A 22,251-nucleotide genomic window follows, 5' to 3' on the forward strand; every position below is an offset into this window, starting at 1 on the left:
GCCCTTGGTACCACTGGTACCTTCTACAAGGGACTTATCTGTGTGCCAGGGGTGTGCCAATTGTGGGAACAATGGTAAGTTTTAGGTGAAAAAACACTGGTGCTGGGGCCTGGTTAGCAGGGTCCCAGCACACTTCTCAGTCAAATCAGCATCAGTATCAGGCAAAAAGTGGGGGGTAAAAGCAACAGGGAGCCATTTCCTTACAGTCCTATATTAGATCTTCGGTCCCTCAACCTCTTCCTCAAAAAGGTGAAGTTCAAAATGTTGATCTGTCCTGGATCCCGGGGCCTGGATGGTAGCATTGGACTTGCAAGACTCATATTTCCACATTCCTGTCTTGCCGGTCCACAGACGTTACCTATGATACGTGGTAAGTCAGGAGCACTTTCAGTTTACCGTGCTTCCCTTTGTTCTTATCAGTGCCCCTCTGGTGTTCAAGAAAGTGATGGTAGTGGTGGCAGCTCACCTCTCACCTGCGCAAGTTAGGGGTTCCAGTCTTCCCCTACCTCGACGGTTGGCTGTTAAAGGGGAACTCGCCCCAGACAGTTGTCTCCCACCTCCAGACTACGGCGAACCTTTTGCTTTCGCTGGGGTTCACTATCAACGTGCTGACGTCACACCTGACTCCTTCTCAGACGCTTTCTTTCATCAGAGCTGCTCTGGATACAGTGCAGTTTCGGGGATATCCTCCCGAAAAGCGAGTCCAGGATATTTGGGCAATGATACCGATGTTTCAGCCTCTGTCCTGGATTTCGTTGAGAATGACTCTGAGGCTGCTGGGCCTCATGGCCTCCTGCATCCTTCTAGTTTAGAAGGCCAGATGGCATATGTGGGCTCAGTGGGACCTGAAGTTTCAATGGGCGCAGCATCAGGGGAATCTCTCCGACAAGGTCCAGATCTCAGAAGGAACTGCTAACGAATCAGGTGGCTAACGAATCAGGACTGGGTCAAGGGCAGATCCCTCTCCTTTCTCCAACCAGATCTTACAGTTGTGACAGATGTCACTCCTGGGATGGGGTGGTCACATGGGAGAGGTGGAGATCAGACGCCTCTTGTCTCCAGCGGAAACCAAGCTCCATATCGTCCATCTGGAGCTCCAAGCGATTCGACTAGCATTAAAGGCATTCCTTCCCTCTCTCAAGGTGAAAGCAGTGCAAGTGTTCACAGACAACACCACCGCCATGTGTTACTTGTAGGAAGTTAGCTCTGTATATACTATCTCAGAGTGAGAGATAGTGTGCTCAGAATCCAAGGGTGTTCCCCTTAGAGGTTGATAGTGGCAATAATAGATAATACTAATGCTCTGTTTTGTGGTAGTGTGGTCGAGCAGGAGGCTTATCAGAGGGTAGTGTTAAGCATTTGTTGTACACACACAGGCAATAAATGGGAACACTCACAGTCAAAAACTTAACTCCAAGCCAAGGGGCTTTTATATAGAAAAATATTATTTTCGAACCACAAGATTCCGAATTCAAGTAAATACATAAATTGTAAGGTACTTGGCATAGTTAAATATGGAACTTTGAAGTAAAACAGTATGGTACACAGTTTTGGCAAAATTGGCAATAGGCTATTTTAAAAGTGGACACAGTGCAAAAATCAACAGTTCCTGGGGGAGGTAAGTACAAGTTATTTTAGCACTTATAAGTTCAGTCTCTGGGGCATAGGCAGCCCACCGTTGGGGGTTTAAGTCAACCCCAAACACCCAGCACCAGCAACACACGGCCGTTCAGGTGCAGAGGTCAAAGTAGTGCCCAAATAACATAGGCGCCTATGGAGACTAAGGGCCTGATTCTAACTTTGGAGGACGGTGTTAAACCGTCCCAAAAGTGGCGGATATACCACCTACCGTATTACGAGTTCCATAGGATATAATGGACTCGTAATACGGTAGGTGGTATATCCGCCACTTTTGGGACGGTTTAACACCGTCCTCCAAAGTTAGAATCAGGCCCTAAGGGTGCTCCGGTTCCATTCTGCTAGCCGGTAAGTACCTGCGTCCTTGGGGAGCAGACCAGGGGGTGTTTGTAGAGCACTGGAGGGGTTACAAATAGGCACACAAAATACACCCTCAGCAGCACAGGGGCGGCTGGGTGCAGTGTGCAAAGTAGGTGTCTGGTGTAATGTTGGTTTCAATGGAGGGACCCTGGTGTCACTCTGGCAATGCAGGCAGGGCACAGGGGGGGCTTCTTGGGCCGGCCACCGACAGGGCAACGATGTGGGCCACCTGCTTGGCTTCTCTCCGGCTTATGGGCTGCGGGTGTAATGCTTCTTCCAGGCATCAGGTTCTTTGCTACTGGGCAGTCGTGGTCAAGGGGAGCCTCTGGATTCTCTCTGCAGGTGTCACTGTGGGGGTGCAGGGAGGTCGTCTCAGGGTGTCTACGTCGTGGGAGTCGCCTGGATGTCCTCGCTGCAGTGTTGGTTTTTCTGGACACGAGCCAGGGCATTGGGGTGCAGAGTGTTGGGGACTCACGCTTCCGGAGTGAGGCTGGAGTCCCTTTAAAGATGGTTTCTTCTTTGTAGTTTAGACAGAGCCCCTGTCCACAGGAGTTTTTTGGTCCTTTGGGTTGCAGGGTAGTCCTCGGAGTCTGCAGAGGTCGCTGGTCCTGCTGGATGCGTCGCTGTTGCAGGTTCTTTGAGTCTGGAGACAGGCCGGTAGGGCGGGGGCCAAGTCAGTTGTCGTCTCCGGCTTCTCTGTGGGGCTTTCAGGTCAGCAGCCCTTCTTCTTGTTTAGGTCGTCAGGAAATCTGTTTTCCTGGGTTCAGGGTTGCCCCTAAGTACTACATTTAGGGGTGTGTTTAGGGCTGGAGGATCCTCCAAAGCAAGACAGAGGATTTTCTAAGGAAGGGGGTCACCTCCGCTCAGGGCACATTAGGGGCTGTCCTGGCTGGAGGGTGACTCCTCCTTGTTTTTCTCATAATCTCCTCCGGAGTTGCCGCCCAAAGTAGGGACTATGTCCTGGGGTGGGCATTTCCACTAGCTGGAGTGCCCTGAGGTGCTGCTAACACCAGGCTTGAGCCTTTGAGGGTCACCGCCAGGTGTTATAGTTCCTGCAGCAGGAGGTGTCAAGCACATCCACCCAAGACAGGCTTTGTTCCTGGTCAAAGAGTGCACAAAAGCACTCACCCCATGTGGTCAGAAACCTGTCCGGATGTGGCAGGCTGGCAGAAATTGGTCAGCCTAGCACTAGTAATTGGGCTGGCATGCAGGGGGCATCTCTAAGATGCCCTCTCTGTGTATTTCTCAATAAATCCCAAACTGGCATTAGTGTGGATTTATTGTGCTGAGAAGTTTGACACCAAACTTCCCAGTATTCAGTGTAGCCAGTATGGAACTATGGAGTTTGTGTTTGACAAACTCCCAAACCATATACTCTTTATGGCTACCCAGCACTTAAAATGTCTAAGGATTGGCTTATACACTGTAGGGGCATACTGCTAATGCAGCTATGCCCTTGTCTGTGGTATAGTGCACCCTGCCTTAGGGCTGTAAGACCTGCTAGAGGGGTGACTTACCTATGCCACAGGCAGTTGGTTGTGGGCATGGGACCCTGAGGGGGGTGCCATGTCAACTTAGTCTTTTTCTCCCCACTAGATCACACAAGCTGTGAGATAGTGTGCATGTGCTGAGTGAGGGGTCCTCAGGGTGGCATAATACTTGTTGCAGCCCTTAGAGACCTTCCCTGGCCACCGGGCCCTTGTACCATGTGGTATCATTTACAAAGGACTTATCTGTGTGCCAGGGCTGTGCCAATTGTGAAGACAAAGGTACAGTTTTATGGAAAGAACACTGGTGCTGGGGCCTGGTTAGCAGGTTCCCAGCACACTTTCAATCATAACTAGCATCAACAAAAGGCAAATCGTTAGGGGTTAACCATGCCAACAGTGGCATTTTCCTACATAACCACCCCCCACCCCAAACGAAAGAGGATGAGACTAACCTTTCCCAAGAGAGTCTTCATTTTCTAAGTGGAAGAACCTGGAAATGCCATCTGCATTGGCATGGGCAGTCTCTGGTCTGTGTTCCACTACAAAGTCAATTCCCTGTAGGGATATGGACCACCTCAACAGTTTAGGGTTCTCTTCTTTCATCTGCATAAGCCATTGGAGAGGTCTGTGGTCAGTTTGAACTATGAAGTGAGTACGAAACAGGTATGGTCTCAACTTTTTCAGTGACCAAACCACAGCAAAGGCCTTCCTCTCTATGGCACTCCAACACCGCTCCCTGGGGAGTAACCTCCTGCTAATAAAAGCAACAGGCTGGTCAAGGCCATCATCATTGGTTTGAAATATAACTGTTCCTATCCCATGTTCAGACGCATCAGTCTGCACAATGAATTGCTTAGATTAATCTGGAGCTTTCAGAACTGGTGCTGAGCACATAGCTTATTTCAGGGTGTCAAAGGCCTTTTGACAGTCCAAGGTCCAGTTAACCTTTTTGGGTATTTTCTTGGAGATAAGTTCTGTGAGGGGGAGTCACTATGGATCCATATCCCTTCACAAACCTCCTATAATAGCCAGTCAAGCCAAGGAATGCCCTGACTTGAGTCTGGGTTTTTGGAGCTTCCCAGTCCAGAATTGTCTGGATCTTGGGTTGTAATGGCTGCACTTGGCCTCCACCTACAAGGCGTTCCAAGTAAACCACTGTACCCTGACCTATCTGTCATATGGATGCCTTGATAGAGAGGCCTGCAAAACATTCCTCAGGTGGACCAGGTGATCCTGCCAGTTGGAGCTAAAGACAGCAATATCATCTAGATATGCTGCACTAAAGGACTCCAAGCCAGCAAGGACTTAATTCACCAACCTTTGGAAGGTGGCAGTGGCATTCTTTAAGCCAAAGGGCATAACAGTAAACTGATCATGCTCATCAGGTGTTGAGAATTTTGTCTTTTCTTTTGCTCTAGGTGCCATATTGATTTGCCAGTACCCTGCTGTCAAAGGTACTTAAGAATTTGGCTGCACCTAATTTGTGAATTAACTCATCCGCTCTTGGTATGGGGTCAGCATCTGTTTTGGTGACAGAGTTGAGCCCTCTGCAGTCCACACAAAACCTCATCTCTCTCTTTCCGTCCTTAGTGTGAGGTTTGGGGACCAAGACCACTGGGCTAGCCCAGCGACTGTCAGAGTGCTCTATCACTCCCAATTCCAGCATCTTGAGGACGTCCACCTTAATGCTTTCCTTGACTTGGTCAGACTGTCTGAATGTTTTATTCTTGACTGGTGAACTGTTTCCTGTGTCCACATCATGGGTAATCAAGTGTGTCAGACCAGTGGTCAAAGAAAAGAGCTCAGCAAACTGCTGTAGGACGTGCCTGTAGTCTGCTTGCTTTTGGCTAGAGATGGTGTCTGAGTAGACAACTCCCATCTACTGAGCCATCTTTCTGTTCAGGTGATAGTAGGTCAGGGAGAGGTTCACTCTCTGCTTCCTGTTCCTCATCAGTAACCATCAACATGGTTATGTCTGCCCTGTCGTTGTAGGGTTTAAGGCAGTTAACATGGATCACCCTCTTTGGTGTCCTGCTAGTGCCCAGGTCCACTAAGCAAGTGACCTGACTCTTCTTTTCTAGCACTGGGTAAGGGCCACTCCATCTGTCCTGGAGTGCCTTGGGAGCCACAGACTCCAGAAACCAGACTTTCTGCCCTGGTTGAATACCAACCATTGTGGCATTTTGGTCATATCACAACTTCTGGAGTTGTTGGCTGGCCTCGAAGTGTTTGCTTGCCTTTTCCATGTACTCTGCCATCCTGGAGCAGAGGCCTCGTACATTGTTCACTACATCTTGTTTAGGCTTATGGAGAGGTCTCTCCCAGCTGTCCTTTACAAGTGCCAGTGGTCTCCTTACAGGATGGCCAAACAGAAGCTCAAAGGGGGAAAACCCTACTCCCTTCTGTGACACCTCTCTGTAGGCGAAAGGCAGGCATGGCAGGAGGACATCCCATCTTCTTTTGAGTTTTTCAGGGAGCCCCATGATCATGCCCTTCAATGTCTTGTTAAATCTCTCCACAAGACCATTGGTTTGTGAATGGTATGGTGTGGTGTGGTGAATTTGTATGTCACCCCACACTCATTCCGCAAATGTTTTAGGCAAGCTGACATGAAGTTGGTACCTCTGTCAGGAACCACCTCCTTATAAAAACCCACTCTGATAAGGATACCTATGAGTGCTTTGGGTACTGCAGGGACAGTAGTGGACCTAGGGGGATCTTCCTCAGGGTACCTGGTAGCCTGATCCACTACTACCAGTATATATTGGTTCCATGATGCTGTGGGAGGTTCCAGTGGACCCACTATGTCCACTCCCACTCTCCCAAAGGGGACCCTCACCACTGGAAGTGGAACGTGGGGGGGCTTAGGATGGCCACCTGTCTTGCCACTGGCTTGACAGGTGACACCAGAGCTGCAAAACTCCCTTAGCTTCTGGGACATATTCAGCCAGTAGAAATGGTTGACTAAGCTCTCCCAAGTCTTGGTTTGTCCCAAGTGTCAAAGGGAATGTCCTGGGCTGAAGTAGGCACTACCATTCTCCTAATGGCACCAGGCTTGGGATCTCGTGCCTTAGTGTAAAAGAGTCCATCCTCCCAATAAACCCTGTGGGATCCACTGACAGTTCCATTTTCTTGCTCAGCTGCTTGATGTCTTAGGGCTTCAAGAGCTGGACAAGTCTTTTGTCCCTGGCACAGCTGTTCCCTTGAGTGTCCCCCTGGGCCCAAGAACTGTACCTGATAAGGCTCCAGCTCCACAGACTCAGTTCCCTCAGGGGATAGGACATCTTCCTGAGAAGAGAGGTCCTGTTTCTTGTGCTGTGTAGAAGCTGGTCCCCCTCTTGGAAGGTTGGGCTATTGTTCCTGACTCCAACACTTCTTTATCATCCTGTGCTCTGCTTTGTGCTCTTGTCTTAACACACAACAGTTCAGGGATACCCAGCATGGCTGCATGGGTCTTGAGCTCTGTCTCTGCCCATGCTGAGGACTCCAGATCATTCCCTAGGGAACACTCTACCAGGATTGCAGAGGAGACTACCACCTGTTTCAGGCCAGTGACCCCTCCCCATTCTAAAATCACCATTGCCATGAGATGGACTTTAGTTTCATTGTCAGCATTAGTGACTGAATGTCTGTCCAGCCAGATACTGTCCTGTGTAAACCAGTTTGTCTGTCACCATGGTGACACTGGCACCTGTATCTATCAGGGCTTCTACCTTATTCCCATTTATCAAAAGCTGCTGCTTGTATTTTTGCATGTTAGGCAGCCAGGCAGCAAGAGTGGCTAAATCCACCCCACCCTCTGAGACTAAAGTAGCTTCAGTGTGAACCCTGTTTTGGACTGGGTACACTGTTGATCCCACCTGGAGACTGGCTATTCCATTGCTAACTGGAGTAGTAGTTGTAGGATTTTTCTTGGGACCGGCCTTGTCTCCAGTTTGGTGTCCATGCTGCCTACAGTTGTGACACCAGGGCTTTTTGGGTTCAAAGTTTTTACCCTCATACCCATTTGTGAACAGTGAAGAGGCTCGGGCCCACCCTCTTCAGCAGGTTTTTGGGGCCCTGTAGAAGACTGTTTTTGTTCTTAGATGTCTCACCCCTCTTCTCCTGGGGAGGCTTTGTGACCCTTTTCTTTTGGTCACCCCCTGTGGAAGTCTCTGTCACTCTTGTCTTGACCCAGCGGTCTGCCTTCTTTCCCAATTCTTGGGGGAGAAATTGGACTTAGGTCTCCCAGATGTTGATGCAGTTTGTCATTGAAGCAATTACTTAACAGATGTTCTTTCATAAATAAATTATACAGCCCATCATAATCACTTACTCCACTGCCAGTTATCCAACTATCTAACGTTTTGACTGAGAAGTCAACAAAATCAACCCAGCTCTGACTCAAGGTTTTGTGACCCCCCCCTGCACCTAATCCTGTACTCAGTTGAGAATCCAAAGCCCTTAATCAGGGTAGCCTTCATGAGGTCATAGGATTCTGCATCCTTACCAGAGAGTGTGAGGAGGCTATCTCTACACTTTTCAGTGAACATTTCCCAAAGCAGAGCTCCCCAGTGATATCTGCTTACTTTTCTGGCTGTACAAGCCCTCTTAAAAGCTGTAAACCATTTGGTGATGTCATCACCTTTTTCATATTTAGTTATTTAGTTACAATCCCTTTGGGGATTTTTAGGATGTCATTATTCTCTCTTACCCTATTTAAGATGCTGCCACCATTTATGGGACTTAACCAATTTCTTTTTCTTCCCTTTCTATAGATAGGAGCTGTTTCTCTAAAGCTAATCTGTTGGGCATCCTTGCTAGAAGGATGTCCTCTTCATTGAGGCTGCCCTTAATGCTTACAGAGGTACTGGACTCCCCTTTGGAAGAATCAGGCTCCCTGACTAAGATTTGTGGGGACCGGGTTCTAGGTGCCCTGTGCTCCCTAATTATGACTGGAGGGGTGAGTTCATCCTCCTGTTCACTAATTTCCCCATCTGAGGGAGGATCCTCCATCTCAGAGGGGTGGTCCCTTGTAAACTCTGCCAAGAGCTCCTGGAGCTTGACCTTGGTAGGGTTGGACCCAGTCTTTATCTTTTTGATCTTACAGAGAGACCTTAGCTCTGACATCCCTAGATGCAGGTAAGGGGTGAGGTTGAGTTCCATTGCCATCTCATCTGTGTGACTTGTCACTCTGTGTTCCTGGCCACAGAGTGACAAAGGCACTCACCCTATGTTGCCAGAAACCTGTCTGTATGTGGCAGACTGGCAGAAATTGGTCAGCCTAGCACTAGTAGTTTGACCGGTCTACAGGGGGGCATCTCTAAGACATTTCTCCATACATCCCACACTGGAATCAGTGTGGATTTATTGTGCTGAGAAGTTTGATACCAAACTTCCCAGTATTCAGTGTAGCCATTATGGGTTTGTGGAGTTCGTGTTTGACATACTCTCAGACCATATACTCTTTATGGCTACCTTGCACTTACAATGTCTAAGAATTGGCTTAGACACTGTAGGGGCATAGTGCTCCTGCAACTATGCTCTCACCTGTGGTATAGTGCACCCTGCCTTAGGGCTGTAAGGCCTGTTAGAGGGGTGACTTACCTATCCCACAGGCAGTGGGTTGTGGGCATGGCACTCTGAGGGGAGTGCCATGTCGACTTAGTCATTTTCTCCCCACCAGCACGCGCAAGCTGTGAGACAGTGTGCATGTGCTGAGTGAGGGGTCACCAGGGTCGCATAAGACATGCTGCAGCCCTTAGAGACCTTCCCTGGCAACAGGGCCCTTGGTACCAGGGGTACCATTTACAAGGGGCTTATTTGTGTGCCAGGTCTGGGCCAATTGTGGGAATAAAGGTACAGTTTAGGGAAAGAACACTGGTACTGGGGCCTGGTTAGCAGGGTCCTAGCACACTTTCAATCATAACTGGCATCAACAAAAGGCAATAAGTCAGGGGGTAACCATGCCAAGGAAGGCATTTCCTTAAACAAGTCCAGACTCCTATCGAAGTACAGGACGCAGACCCGTTCCCCGCTTGCGGAGCCATACATGTAACAGGTCTTTCGGTAAGTCGAAGCGGAAGCACCAGAAGGGTGAGTGAGATTTTTTCTCAGTGCCGCAACACTCAGCCTGTGAATTTGCAAGGATGGCAGGATTCCTCTGTCTTGCTCCTAGTCCCCCACTGGTGAGCCATTCTGCTGTTTATCGTGATGTACCCTGGGGCTGTCACCAGCATCCCAAAAGATTGAGGCCTTCGAAGAAACCGTGCTGAGCATCTTTGTCATTCTTCCAGCTCTGTTTGGCATACCTTTGGGCCCCAATGATTAATGGAGGTCTCCAATCTGGTTGCCACCGGCAGTCTGCCCTTGAAACCATCTGTGCCTTCTGAACCTCTTACAGGTTCTGTTTTGGCTTCCAATCTGGTGCCAATATCCACGCTGATCCCGTTGCCATTGACATGGGCCCCTACCCTACCAGAGCTAGAGTTAGTCACTGTTCCGGTAGTTCTTCTTGTCTCTGTGCCAAATTAGTCCTGGCATTGACTGAGGTAGTGTCACAACTCTGTGCCAATACAGCCGCTCCTAGTTCAGTCTGACTCTGAGTCTTATACCAGTGGTCCAATAACTGTTTGGTTCTTACTCTGATAGTCACCCAGCCTTTGGTGATGAAAAGGGAGATGATGACTATTTTCCACTATATCATGACAGTATTTACCTAGACTAACCAGAGGCCAGTAGATTAGAAACTTCTGCAGACACTGGTTGGTGTTCTCCCCCTGGGCCATTGAAGTAAGAGAGGGTCTCCTTTGCTGTGATGATGAGATGGGCAGCGGAGGTTCTAGATGTAGGACGCTGACTCTGAATATACTAAACTGTACTAAAGTAAGGTATAGTGTGCACAGAGTCCAGTGGATCCCCAGAGGTTTTACAGAGGTTAAAGTAGATAATACTAATTCTTTCTTTTGTGGTAGCGTGGTCGAGCAGCTAGAGGGTAGTGCTAAGCATTTGTTGTACACACACATTCAAGAAAATGAGGCACACACTCAATGGCTAACTCCAGGCCTATGTTTTATGTATTAAAAAATATGCTCTGTTACTTTATTTCTAGAACCAAAAGATCTTTGTTGCAGGTAAGTAAAGTTTCAAGAATGTATCACTTTCAAGTATCAAATGCACTTTGTTTAGAATTCACAGATAAAATAGTGTTCGGTGGCATGTGTAGCTGCAGATACACATGCTTTGCATAGTCCGCCGTCTGGTGTTGGGTCGGAGTGTTACAAGTTGTTTTTCTTCGAAGAAGTCTTTTCGAGTCACGAGACCGAGGGACTCCTCCTCCTTTGGTTCCATTGCGCATGGGCGTCGACTCCATGTTAGATTGTTTTTTTTCCGCCATCGGGTTCGGACGTGTTCCTTTTCGCTCCGTGTTTCGGGCGGAAAGTTAGTCAGAATCAACGGAAAATTTGTCGGTATTGTTTCGTTCGGTACCGAGTTAGATTAGAGTCGACACCGAATCCAGAAGAGCTCCGGTAGCCCTTCGGGGTAATTTCGATCCCCCGTCGGGGCCTGGTCGACCCAACTGCGTGCAACATCGAGACTGATGGAACGGACCCCGTTCCGATTCTGTCCTAAATGCCACAGTAAATATCCCTATACAGACCAACATTTGGTCTGTAACTTGTGCCTGTCACCCGAACACAAAGAAGAGACGTGTGAGGCCTGTCGAGCGTTTCGGTCGAGAAAAACGCTCCGAGACCGAAGAGCCAGAAGGTTACAGATGGCGTCCACGCAGACAGGACAACGAAGGTTCGAGGAAGAGGGAGAAGAAGAAGCATTCTCCATCCACGAATCGGATTCCGAAGAATTTGACGTTGAAGAAACCGTGAGTAAGACGTCGAAACAAACATCACAGGGAAAAACAGACAAAGCCCAGAGGACGCCACTGCCAACAGGCCATGGCTCAACCCATAAAGTAGGTGACTGTCCATCGGCACCGAAGAAGGGCGAGACGGTGCCGAGATCGTCCGACTCAGGTCGAGACACAGGCACGCAGCAATCTCGGGACCGAGAAAGTGCCGCAGAAAAGGGTCGACACTGAGATAGTGGCACCGAAGCTGCTCGGCACAGAGACAGCGGCACCGAAGTGCTCGGCACAGAGATAGCGGCACCGAAGATGGTCGACACCCAGAGGGTGCGACGCCGAAAAAGAGGAAAATCTCGTCGGAGCCGAAAATAACAAAAGGCACGGTTTCGGTGCCAAAATGCCCAGCAACCGAACCGAAAGCCAGTTCCTATTCAGAGGAACAATCACTGTCCTCCCAACTACAAAGACACCGATTTGAGGAGGAATTAAAAGAAACAGACGTAGATCACACGCAAAAGCGGATCTTTATACAAAGTGGGACAGGGAAGATCAGCACACTTCCCCCAATCAGAAGGAAAAGAAAACTAGATTTCCAAAACCAAGACAAGACACCACAAGCAAAAGTGGTAAAGAAGGTAACTCCACCACCCTCTCCACCACCGACAACTCATATATCACCGGCACAGACTCCGCCACAATCACCAGCTCATACCACCATGAGCCAAGATGATCAGGACGCATGGGATCTCTATGACGCTCCAGTATCAGACAATAGCCCTGAGTCGTACCCCACTAAGCCCTCACCGCCTGAGGACAGTACGGCATATGCACAGGTGGTAGCTAGGGCAGCAGAGTTTCATAATGTATCGCTGCACTCAGATCCTATCGAGGATGACTTCCTCTTTAACACCCTGTCATCCACCCATAGCAATTATCAAAGCCTTCCTATGCTCCCGGGGATGCTAAGGCACGCTAAACAAATTTTTAAGGAGCCAGTGAAAAGCAGAGCAATAACTCCAAGGGTGGAGAAGAAATACAAGGCACCGCCCACAGACCCTGCTTTTATTACATCACAACTGGCACCAGATTCAGTTGTCGTAGGAGCAGCTCGTAAAAGAGCCAACTCACACACATCAGGCGACGCACCACCTCCTGACAAGGAGAGCCGCAAGTTTGATGCAGCGGGGAAAAGGGTTGCAGCACAAGCTGCAAATCAATGGCGCATCGCCAACTCGCAGGCACTCCTAGCGCGATATGATAGAGCCCATTGGGACGAGATGCAGCATCTCATCGAACACCTCCCAAAAGAATTCCAAAAACGGGCAAAACAAGTGGTTGAAGAGGGACAGAACATTTCCAACAACCAAATCCGTTCTTCTATGGATGCAGCAGATACAGCTGCAAGAACAATAAATACTGCTGTAAAATAAGGAGGCACGCATGGCTGCGCACATCCGGCTTCAAACCCGAGATACAGCAGGCAGTGCTTAATATGCCGTTCAATGAACAACAATTGTTTGGCCCAGAAGTGGACACTGCAATTGAAAAATTAAAGAAAGACACTGATACAGCTAAAGCCATGGGCGCACTCTATTCCCCGCAGGGCAGAGGCACATTTGGCACATTTCGTAAAACCACTTTCAGAGGAGGGTTTCGAGGTCAAGCCACACAAGCCAGCACCTCACAAACAACACCGCCTACCTACCAGGGACAATACCAAAGGGGAGGCTTTCGAGGCCAATACAAAGGGGGCCAATTCCCAAGAAACCGGGGAAAATTTCAAGGTCCAAAAACCCCTCAAAACAAGCAGTGACTCACAGGTCACTCAACCCCTTCACACAACACTAGTGGGGGGAAGACTAAGCCAGTTCTACAAATCTTGGGAGGAAATAACAACAGACACTTGGGTCTTAGCAATTATCCAACATGGTTATTGCATAGAATTTCTCCAACTCCCTCCAAACGTCCCACCGAAAACACACAATATGTCAAAACAGCATTTAGACCTTCTAGGACTAGAAGTTCAGGCATTACTGCAAAAAGACGCAATAGAATTAGTACCAGGTCCACAAAAGAACACAGGAGTTTACTCACTGTACTTTCTAATACCCAAAAAAGACAAAACTCTAAGACCAATATTAGATCTCAGAACACTAAACACCTACATCAAATCAGACCACTTTCACATGGTGACATTACAAGACGTAATCCCACTGCTGAAACAGCAAGACTACATGACAACATTAGATCTAAAAGATGCGTATTTCCATATACCGATACATCCCTCGCACAGGAAATACCTAAGGTTCGTATTCAAAGGAATACACTACCAATTCAAAGTGTTGCCATTCGGAATAACAACAGCGCCAAGAGTCTTTACAAAGTGTCTAGCAGTAGTAGCTGCACATATCAGGAGGCAGCAAATACACGTGTTCCCGTACCTAGACGATTGGCTAATCAAGACCAACTCGCTAACAAAGTGTTCACACCACACAGATTATGTTATACAAACCCTTTAAAAGCTGGGTTTCTCCATCAACTATGCAAAGTCACACCTTGTGCCGTGTCAAACACAGCAATACTTAGGAGCGACAATCAACACAACAAAAGGGATAGCCACTCCAAGTCCACAAAGGGTTCAAAATTTTCACAAGGTGATACAAGCCTTGTATCCAAATCAAAAGATACATGCAAAAATGGTATTAAAACTCCTAGGCATGATGTCCTCATGCATAGCCATTGTCCCAAACGCAAGATTGCACATGCGGCCCTTACAACAGTGCCTAGCATCACAATGGTCACATGCACAGGGTCAACTTCTAGATCTGGTGTTGATAGACCGCCAAACATACATCTCGCTTCTATGGTGGAACAGTACAAATTTAAACAAAGGGCGGCCTTTCCAAGACCCAGTGCCACAATACGTGATAACAACAGATGCTTCCATGACAGGGTGGGGAGCACACCTCAATCAACACAGCATCCAAGGACAATGGGACGTACATCAAAGAAAGTTTCATATAAATCACCTAGAACTGTTAGCAGTATTTCTAGCATTGAAAGCATTCCAACCCATGATAACCCACAAATACATTCTTGTCAAAACAGACAACATGACGACAATGTATTATTTAAACAAACAGGGGGGGACACACTCGACACAGTTGTGTCTCCTAACACAAAAAATATGGCATTGGGCAATTCACAACCACATTCGACTAATAGCACAATTTATTCCAGGGATCCAGAACCAGCTAGCAGACAATCTCTCTCGGGATCACCAACAGGTCCACGAATGGGAAATTCACCCCCAAATCCTGAACAATTACTTCCAAATTTGGGGAACACCTCAAATAGATCTATTTGCAACAAAAGAAAACGCAAAATGCCAAAACTTCGCATCCAGGTACCCACACCGGCAATCCCAAGGCAATGCTCTATTGATGAATTGGTCAGGGATATTTGCGTACGCTTTTCCCCCCTCTCCCTCTCCTTCCATATCTAGTAAACAGATTGAGTCAAAACAAACTCAAACTCATACTGATAGCACCAACATGGGCAAGACAACCTTGGTATACCACACTACTAGACCTGTCAGTAGTACCTCATGTCAAACTACCCAACAGGCCAGATCTGTTAACACAACACAAACAACAGATCAGGCATCCAAACCCTGCATCGCTGAATCTAGCGATTTGGCTCCTGAAATCCTAGAATTTGGACACTTAGGACTCACTCAAGAGTGTATGGAGGTCATAAAACAAGCTAGAAAACCTTCCACTAGACACTGCTATGCAAGTAAATGGAAAAGATTTGTTTGTTACTGTCATAATAATCAAATTCAACCATTGCATGCATCTCCAAAAGATGTAGTAGGGTATTTACTACATTTGCAAAAGTCAAATCTAGCTTTCTCTTCCATAAAGATTCATCTCGCAGCAATATCTGCATACCTGCAAATTACTCATTCAACTTCCCTATTTAGAATACCTGTCATAAAAGCGTTTATGGAAGGACTAAAAAGAATTATACCACCAAGGACACCACCTGTTCCTTCATGGAACCTCAATATTGTCTTAACAAGACTCATGGGCCCACCTTTCGAACCCATGCATTCTTGCGAAATGCAATACCTAACGTGGAAAGTTGCATTTCTCGTTGCCATTACATCTCTAAGAAGAGTAAGTGAAATTCAGGCGTTTACTATACAAGAACCATTTATTCAAATACACAAAAATTAGGTAGTTCTAAGAACCAACCCAAAATTCTTACCAAAGGTTATCTCACCGTTCCACTTAAATCAAACAGTAGAATTACCAGTGTTTTTCCCACAGCCAGACTCAATAGCTGAAAGAGCACTACATACGTTAGACATCAAAAGAGCACTAATGTACTACATTGACAGAACAAAACTAATTAGGAAAACAAAACAACTATTTATTGCGTTTCAAAAACCTCATACAGGAAATCCAATATCAAAACAAGGTATAGCCAGGTGGATAGTTAGATGCATCCAAACCTGCTATCTTAAAGCAAAGAGAGCTGGCTATTACACCAAAGGCACACTCAACCAGAAAGAAAGGTGCTACCATGGCCTTTCTAGGAAATATTCCAATGAACGAAATATGTAAGGCAGCAACATGGTCTACGCCTCACACATTTACTAAGCACTACTGTGTAGATGTGTTATCTGCACAACAAGCCACAGTAGGTCAAGCTGTACTAAGAACTTTATTTCAAACTACTTCCACTCCTACAGGCTGAACCACCGCTTTTGGGGAGATAACTGCTTACTAGTCTATGCAAAGCATGTGTATCTGCAGCTACACATGCCACCGAACGGAAAATGTCACTTACCCAGTGTACATCTGTTCGTGGCATTAGTCGCTGCAGATTCACATGCGCCCACCCGCCTCCCCGGGAGCCTGTAGCCGTTTGGAAGTAATCTTCAACATTTGTACATTTGTAAATATATTATTTTAATCTTCATTTTGTACATACTTATTCATTCAATTGCATGGGCACCATTACTAGCATACACAACTCCTACCTCACCCTCTGCGGGGAAAACAATCTAACATGGAGTCGACGCCCATGCGCAATGGAACCAAAGGAGGAGGAGTCCCTCGGTCTCGTGACTCGAAAAGACTTCTTCGAAGAAAAACAACTTGTAACACTCCGACCCAACACCAGACGGCAGACTATGGAAAGCTTGTGAATCTGCAGCGACTAATGCCACGAACAGATGTACACTGGGTAAGTGACATTTTCCTTACAGGTAAGTAATACTTTTCAAAAAGTAGACACTTTGTACAATTTCTAATGGAAAGCAATACAGCCCAAGGGGAGGAAATGTAACAAGACAATTTGCAAGTGAGTACTCCCCTTACGATCCCAGTCTTCAGGGGTTAAGGTGTCCACAGAGCAAAATTTAGGGAGACACTGAGTGCACCACCAGCAACATGGGGCCGGCCAAGTGCAGAGGTCAAATTTGATGTTGAGCGCCCAGTGGAATCCTGTGGAGACTTGGGGCACGTAAAAAAACAGGTTGCAGGTAAGTACCACGCCTTCAGGGCACTGGGGTGGGTGAGTCATAGGTCAGCAACAAACACACACCCTGGGCGGCACAGGGGTGGCTGGGTGCAGGGTGCAAACACAGCGTCGAACACCCACTGGTTTTCAGTAAGGGAACCCTGGGAGTCACAATGATGCTGCAGGCATTGTCCAGGGATTTGACTGAAGAAAACCAACTTCTAGACAGATCAGTAGAGAGCCCACTGGATGTTGCTGGAACGTTGGTTGAGTTCCCTAAGGACAGGAGACTGCTGGTGCAGGAGTACCTTTAAGCTTCGGGAAATCTTCACTGGAGCTGGCTGCTGGTCGGACCAGTTGTCTTCTTGTTTCAGAGTCTTGAAGCTGCAGACAGGCCAGTAGGGCTGGGGCCAAGTCAGTTGTCGTCTGGAGGCTTCTCCGCTGGTGCAGCTCTTCAGTCCTCCTTCTTGTCGGGTCGCCTGGAGTCTGAAGAGCAAGATGCAGGGGTGCACCTAACTATTAGATTTAGGGGCATTACTGGGGTCAGAGGGCAGTAGCCAGTGGCTACTATCCCTGAGAGTGGCTACACCCTTTCTGCGCCCACTACCTTTGTGGAGGGGGCCACATCCCTAACCGTATTGGCTAATATCCTCCAAAGCAAGATGGAGGATTCTGGCAGGAGGAGTTCACCTCAGCTCTGGGAACCCTAGGGGTGGCCCTAGCTGATGTGGGAACACCTCTTGGTGTTTGCTAATTTTCCCACCTTACCTGCTCCCAAAAGTGGACCTTTAAGTTTTTATATACAATGCACCAAAGACCATTGAGTGGCTGATAGACTCTTTGTTGGATTCTCTGGGACAAAGAAAAGCAATACAGGTCAGAGAAGGTCTCTATCACTGTGGATAGTCATCTGCATTAAAATCTGCCATGCACTGGCCAAAGAACAGCCTTCAGAGGTATTGAGGGCCAGTTGCATCAAGGGCAAAGCTTCTTCCACTGCTCTGGCATGCGGAGTGCTTATCCTTGACATCTGTCAGGCTATGGTGTTGGCATCGGTTCACACCTTCTCAAAGTGCAACTGCCTTGACAGCCAGGTAGACAGGATTGGCATTTTGCCTGTTTGATCATGCAGGACCTTTTGGTATGAGCCATTCCACTGCTCACTACCTTGGGGATGTACTGCTTTAGTATTGTTTGTAAAGGTTATCAGTCTTTGATTAGAATGATCAATCAGAAGGAAAAGTTATTTAACTTCAGGAACACTCTTTCAGATGGATACTTCAGCTAACTGCAGATTACTCATTGCTCTCCCTCCTCCCCATTCTCTGGGATGTTCTCTTTTCCCATCTAGAAAGGTCCCACTTTAAAGATCAGCACAGTAGTACCTGTGATTAGTGTCTGGCTCCTGCTCCGAGGTCGTGCCACATTCAAGAAAGAAACTGAGATCAGCACATAGGCGTGTTGCTTATATGGACCTCCGTCTTCACTTCTAAGGCTGAACAAAGTCGGCGTGCAACCAAGTGGTACCAACCACAGGGGCAGTGCTGTTTAATTCCGGATCCAGTCTGGCATCTGGGGATATTCTAAAGTTGAGTAATCAGCTGTTCGAAAGAGTACTCACCAGAAAGAGCATTATCTAAAGTAAGTAAATTGTTCTTTAGTCTGATTGTGTTTCTGCTTCTTAGACTTAATTTGCCTACTTCCTCCCCAATCGATCCTCTGAAGTAATATGTTCACAACTTTTCCAAAGTTTCTCTCCAAGGGGTTAATAATGCTCATTCCTCAGTGGAAAAAAAAGGAAGATATGCTGGAAGGCGTGTGACTTTATACACCACCTTCAAGGTTTCCTGTTTGAATGGAGGATGTAGAGAGAATGTTACTTTTTGGTAGTGTAGTCTGTTGGAATATGATTGATTTAGGATTGGCTTAGTCCTCTCTTCACCCCTCTCAGCTGGTCTGCTTGAACCATATTAAAATTGAGATGAAATGGAGTACAAAAGCTCCATTCATTAATGGATAGTTCCTATTCATGCTAAAATAAATTTGTCCAACAAAATATTTTTTGCTGCTGATGTAAACCCAAAGAATGCACCACACTGTGTAACATTTTCAAATGCTCCATATGAGATTTTAGAAATGGGCTAATACAGATTAAGAATTAGAGAATATCAGAAGTAGAAGTATGAAATGCAAATAGAAGTTTATAATTTTTATTAACTTAGGGAAAAAGAAAGACAAAGAACGGAAAGAAAAAAAGGATAAAGATCACTTAAAATCAAAGCAGAAAAAGAAGAAGAAGAAGAAAAAGAAATCAAAACTACATGGTAAGTGTGGTGAAAGCTAGTGAGAAGTGTGTGAACTTGTTGGGCTTCAGACATCTTAACTTTTATTTTCATCCAAAGGAGAAAACTGCAGAAAATATCCTTTTAGTGAAAGCTGTCTGTTATCTGCATCTGTTATAAATGTGTGTACTGTGCAGATCCTGCCATCTTGTGGCTCATTGGAAAAGTTATACTTCTCTTTGGCTACTCTTAATTTGAAGGTATTAATGATGACTGGGCCAATGATTCCATTTTTATATGAGATTGATAAATTCTCCACGTCATCCTAGTCCCTTTGTCTGCAACATTATTGAGTAAAAGATTTATTCTGCATATACCGGGACAAAGCAGGGGCCGGCACTTGACGGTGGCGTTTCCCAGGGCCATCAGTGGCCCCACAATGGGGGGGAGGTGTTTGAGTGTCCTCCCTTTCCCAAGCATAATAGCCCGGTGGAGGTGGTGGTGGTACCTGGGGTCCAGGGTTCCACAAAGGACTTGCCATATGCCAAATAACAAAAAGGTTGCTTTCTGAACCAACAGTTACTTTCTGCGAAATTTAGTCTAATTACACCTAGTGGATCCAGCGATATCGCTGTTCAAAATTCCTATGGAAAAATGAAAAGGGAAAATGTTTTTTGCCCCCCCCCCTTTTCAGCTCCCCCTGGACAGATCATCCCAAAACATTCTAGACAGCAGCTTGCGTGAGGAAGATTAGTCTACCGGCGTCATAGGCAAGTAAAAAATTTCAAAAACAGTCATGGTTCCACCCGAAAGAAAATTATTGGTGACCGACCTTGGGGTTTGACGCCGAGAAAGGCCTCACCAGTTTCGATGCCAAAGTTGAGCAAATCCACCAAAAGCTCCACATCCGAGTCGAGCAGGCGTCCACAACCTTTGGAGTCTAAAGTTAGACGACCAGCTTCGCAGCCGAAACAGACTGTACTTTCAGGACCAAAAAAAATGTCAGCTTCAGAGCCGAAAAAATATTCGTACACAGTTGAACAAGGACTTTAGAGACGTTTAAAGCAGAGCTCAAAGGCTTTCGAAGAACAGTACTCTAAATCACCAAAACATCAGAATATATTTCTGAAGATTCTGACATTCAGCCTATACTTGAAAGCATGGACGAAAGACAATCAAGGATTCATATCCACAAGAGAGACTGGGAGGATCATTGAGGCACCTTCTCCACAAACAAGAAGAAAGTTGGTATTTCAAGAGCATCTTGATACTGCTCCACCACCAGGAAAGATGTTTAAAAGGAAGGAGAAGCCATTACCCTTGCAAAATTCTCCACCACATTCGCCACAACTTTTTTTTCACCACACCTTTTAGCCCACCACCTTCACCAACTCACTCCCACACTTATTCCCATGGTGATACAATTGATCCTTGGGATCTGTATGATCCAGACCCCATACCAACAAATGACCCAGACCTCTATCCTTCAAAACCTTTGCCACCAGAGGATACAACTGCAGACACACAGGTCATCTCTAGGGCAGCTGCGTACCGTGGGGTACTTATCCATAGTGAGCCATTAGAAGAGGATTTCCTTTTCAGCACACTGTCCTCCACGCATTCATGCTACCAGTGCCTCCCAATGCTGCCTGGCATGATCAGGCATGCAGACAAAATATTTAAGGAACCTGTTAAGGCTAGGACTTTAACACCACGTATCGACAAAAAATACAAGCCTGCACCTACATAATCTGCTGTTAGTGCGGCAGAAAAAGGGCTAATAGCCACTCGTCAGGGGATACCTCTCCCCCTGACAAAGAAAGCAAGAAGTTTGATGCTGCTGGCAAGAGGATAACTTCTCAAGCAGCTAACCAATGGCACATTGCCAATTCACAAGCCTTGTTAGCAAGATATGATAGGGCACATTGGGACGAAATGCAGGAATTATTACAGCACCTGCCAAAAGAACATCAAAAAAGAGCTCAACAAATTGGGGAAGAAGATCAGGCAGTAAGCAACAACCAGATAAGGTCTGCTCTTGATGTTGCAGATACAGCAGCTAGGAGCGTAAATACTGCTATAACCATACGTAGACATGCATGGTTAAGATCTTCTGGTTTCAAGCCAGAAATACAACAAGCAGTACTAAATATGCCATTAAAAAAAAAACATCTGTTTGGTCCTGAGGTTGACACAGCAATTGAGAAACTTAGGCAAGATTCAGACACTGCAAAAGCAATGGGAGCTCTATACACAACACCGTATAGAGGCTCCTTTCGTAAACAAAAGTTTAGAGGAGGCTTCAAGCCCTAATCTACTGTTGCTTCCACCTCCCAGCCTCAACAAGGCCAACAACAATACCAAAGAGGAGCATTTAGAGGCTCTAATAGAGGCCAACACTTCAGAGACAGAAGCAAATTCCAGGCCTCCAAAAGTGTCACAACTCTATCAAAACAGTGACTTCCTAAGCATACCACAACCCCACACATCTCCTGTGGGGGCAGACTGCAGCAATTCCACTCCCAATGGCAAAATATCACTACAGACCAATGGGTACTTTCAATTATCTGCAATGTTTATTGCCTATAATTAATTTCTACCCCTCCAAACATTCCTCCTCGTTATCACAGGCTGTCCCCAGAACACAATGTGCTGTTACAATAAGAAGTACATTTGCTACTAGAACACAATGTGCTGTTACAACAAGAAGTACAAGTGCTACTACTAAAAGAGGCAATAGAATTAGTTCTAAAATCTCAACACGGAACAGGGATATACTCGCTATACTTCCTCATTCCCAGAAAGGATGGCACTCTCAGACCCATTCATGATCTCAGACCACTAAATCTATATGTCCTGTCAGAACACTTTCCCATGGTGACGCTGCAGGACGTCATTCCACTACTACAAAAACAAGATTACATGACTGCATTAGATCTCAAAGATGCGTATTTTCATATCCCCATACATCCAGCTCACTGAAAATACCTAATGTTTGTGATAGCGGGAAACCACTACCAATTCAAAGTTCTACCATTCGGCAAAACAACAGCTCCAAGACTATTCACAAAATGTCTAGCGGTTGTAGCAGCTTACCTAAGAAGAC

The 22,251-nt window shown here is 46.6% G+C and overlaps 1 protein-coding gene across 4 annotated transcripts in view; it reads left to right on the plus strand.

Annotated features, from left to right (window-relative positions):
• The window catches only part of PHF20L1 (PHD finger protein 20 like 1), a 764,530-nt gene that overhangs the window by 345,742 nt on the left and 396,537 nt on the right, over positions 1–22,251 (plus strand). For all 4 annotated transcript variants that reach the window (XM_069220776.1, XM_069220778.1, XM_069220775.1 and 1 more), the window contains one exon: positions 19,086–19,187. In XM_069220776.1, coding sequence (XP_069076877.1) covers positions 19,086–19,187 — 102 coding nt within the window. The remainder of the gene's footprint in view (positions 1–19,085; positions 19,188–22,251) is intronic.

This window comes from Pleurodeles waltl, chromosome 2_2 (genome assembly GCF_031143425.1).
Source record: "Pleurodeles waltl isolate 20211129_DDA chromosome 2_2, aPleWal1.hap1.20221129, whole genome shotgun sequence".
NCBI classification, from domain to species: domain Eukaryota; kingdom Metazoa; phylum Chordata; class Amphibia; order Caudata; family Salamandridae; genus Pleurodeles; species Pleurodeles waltl.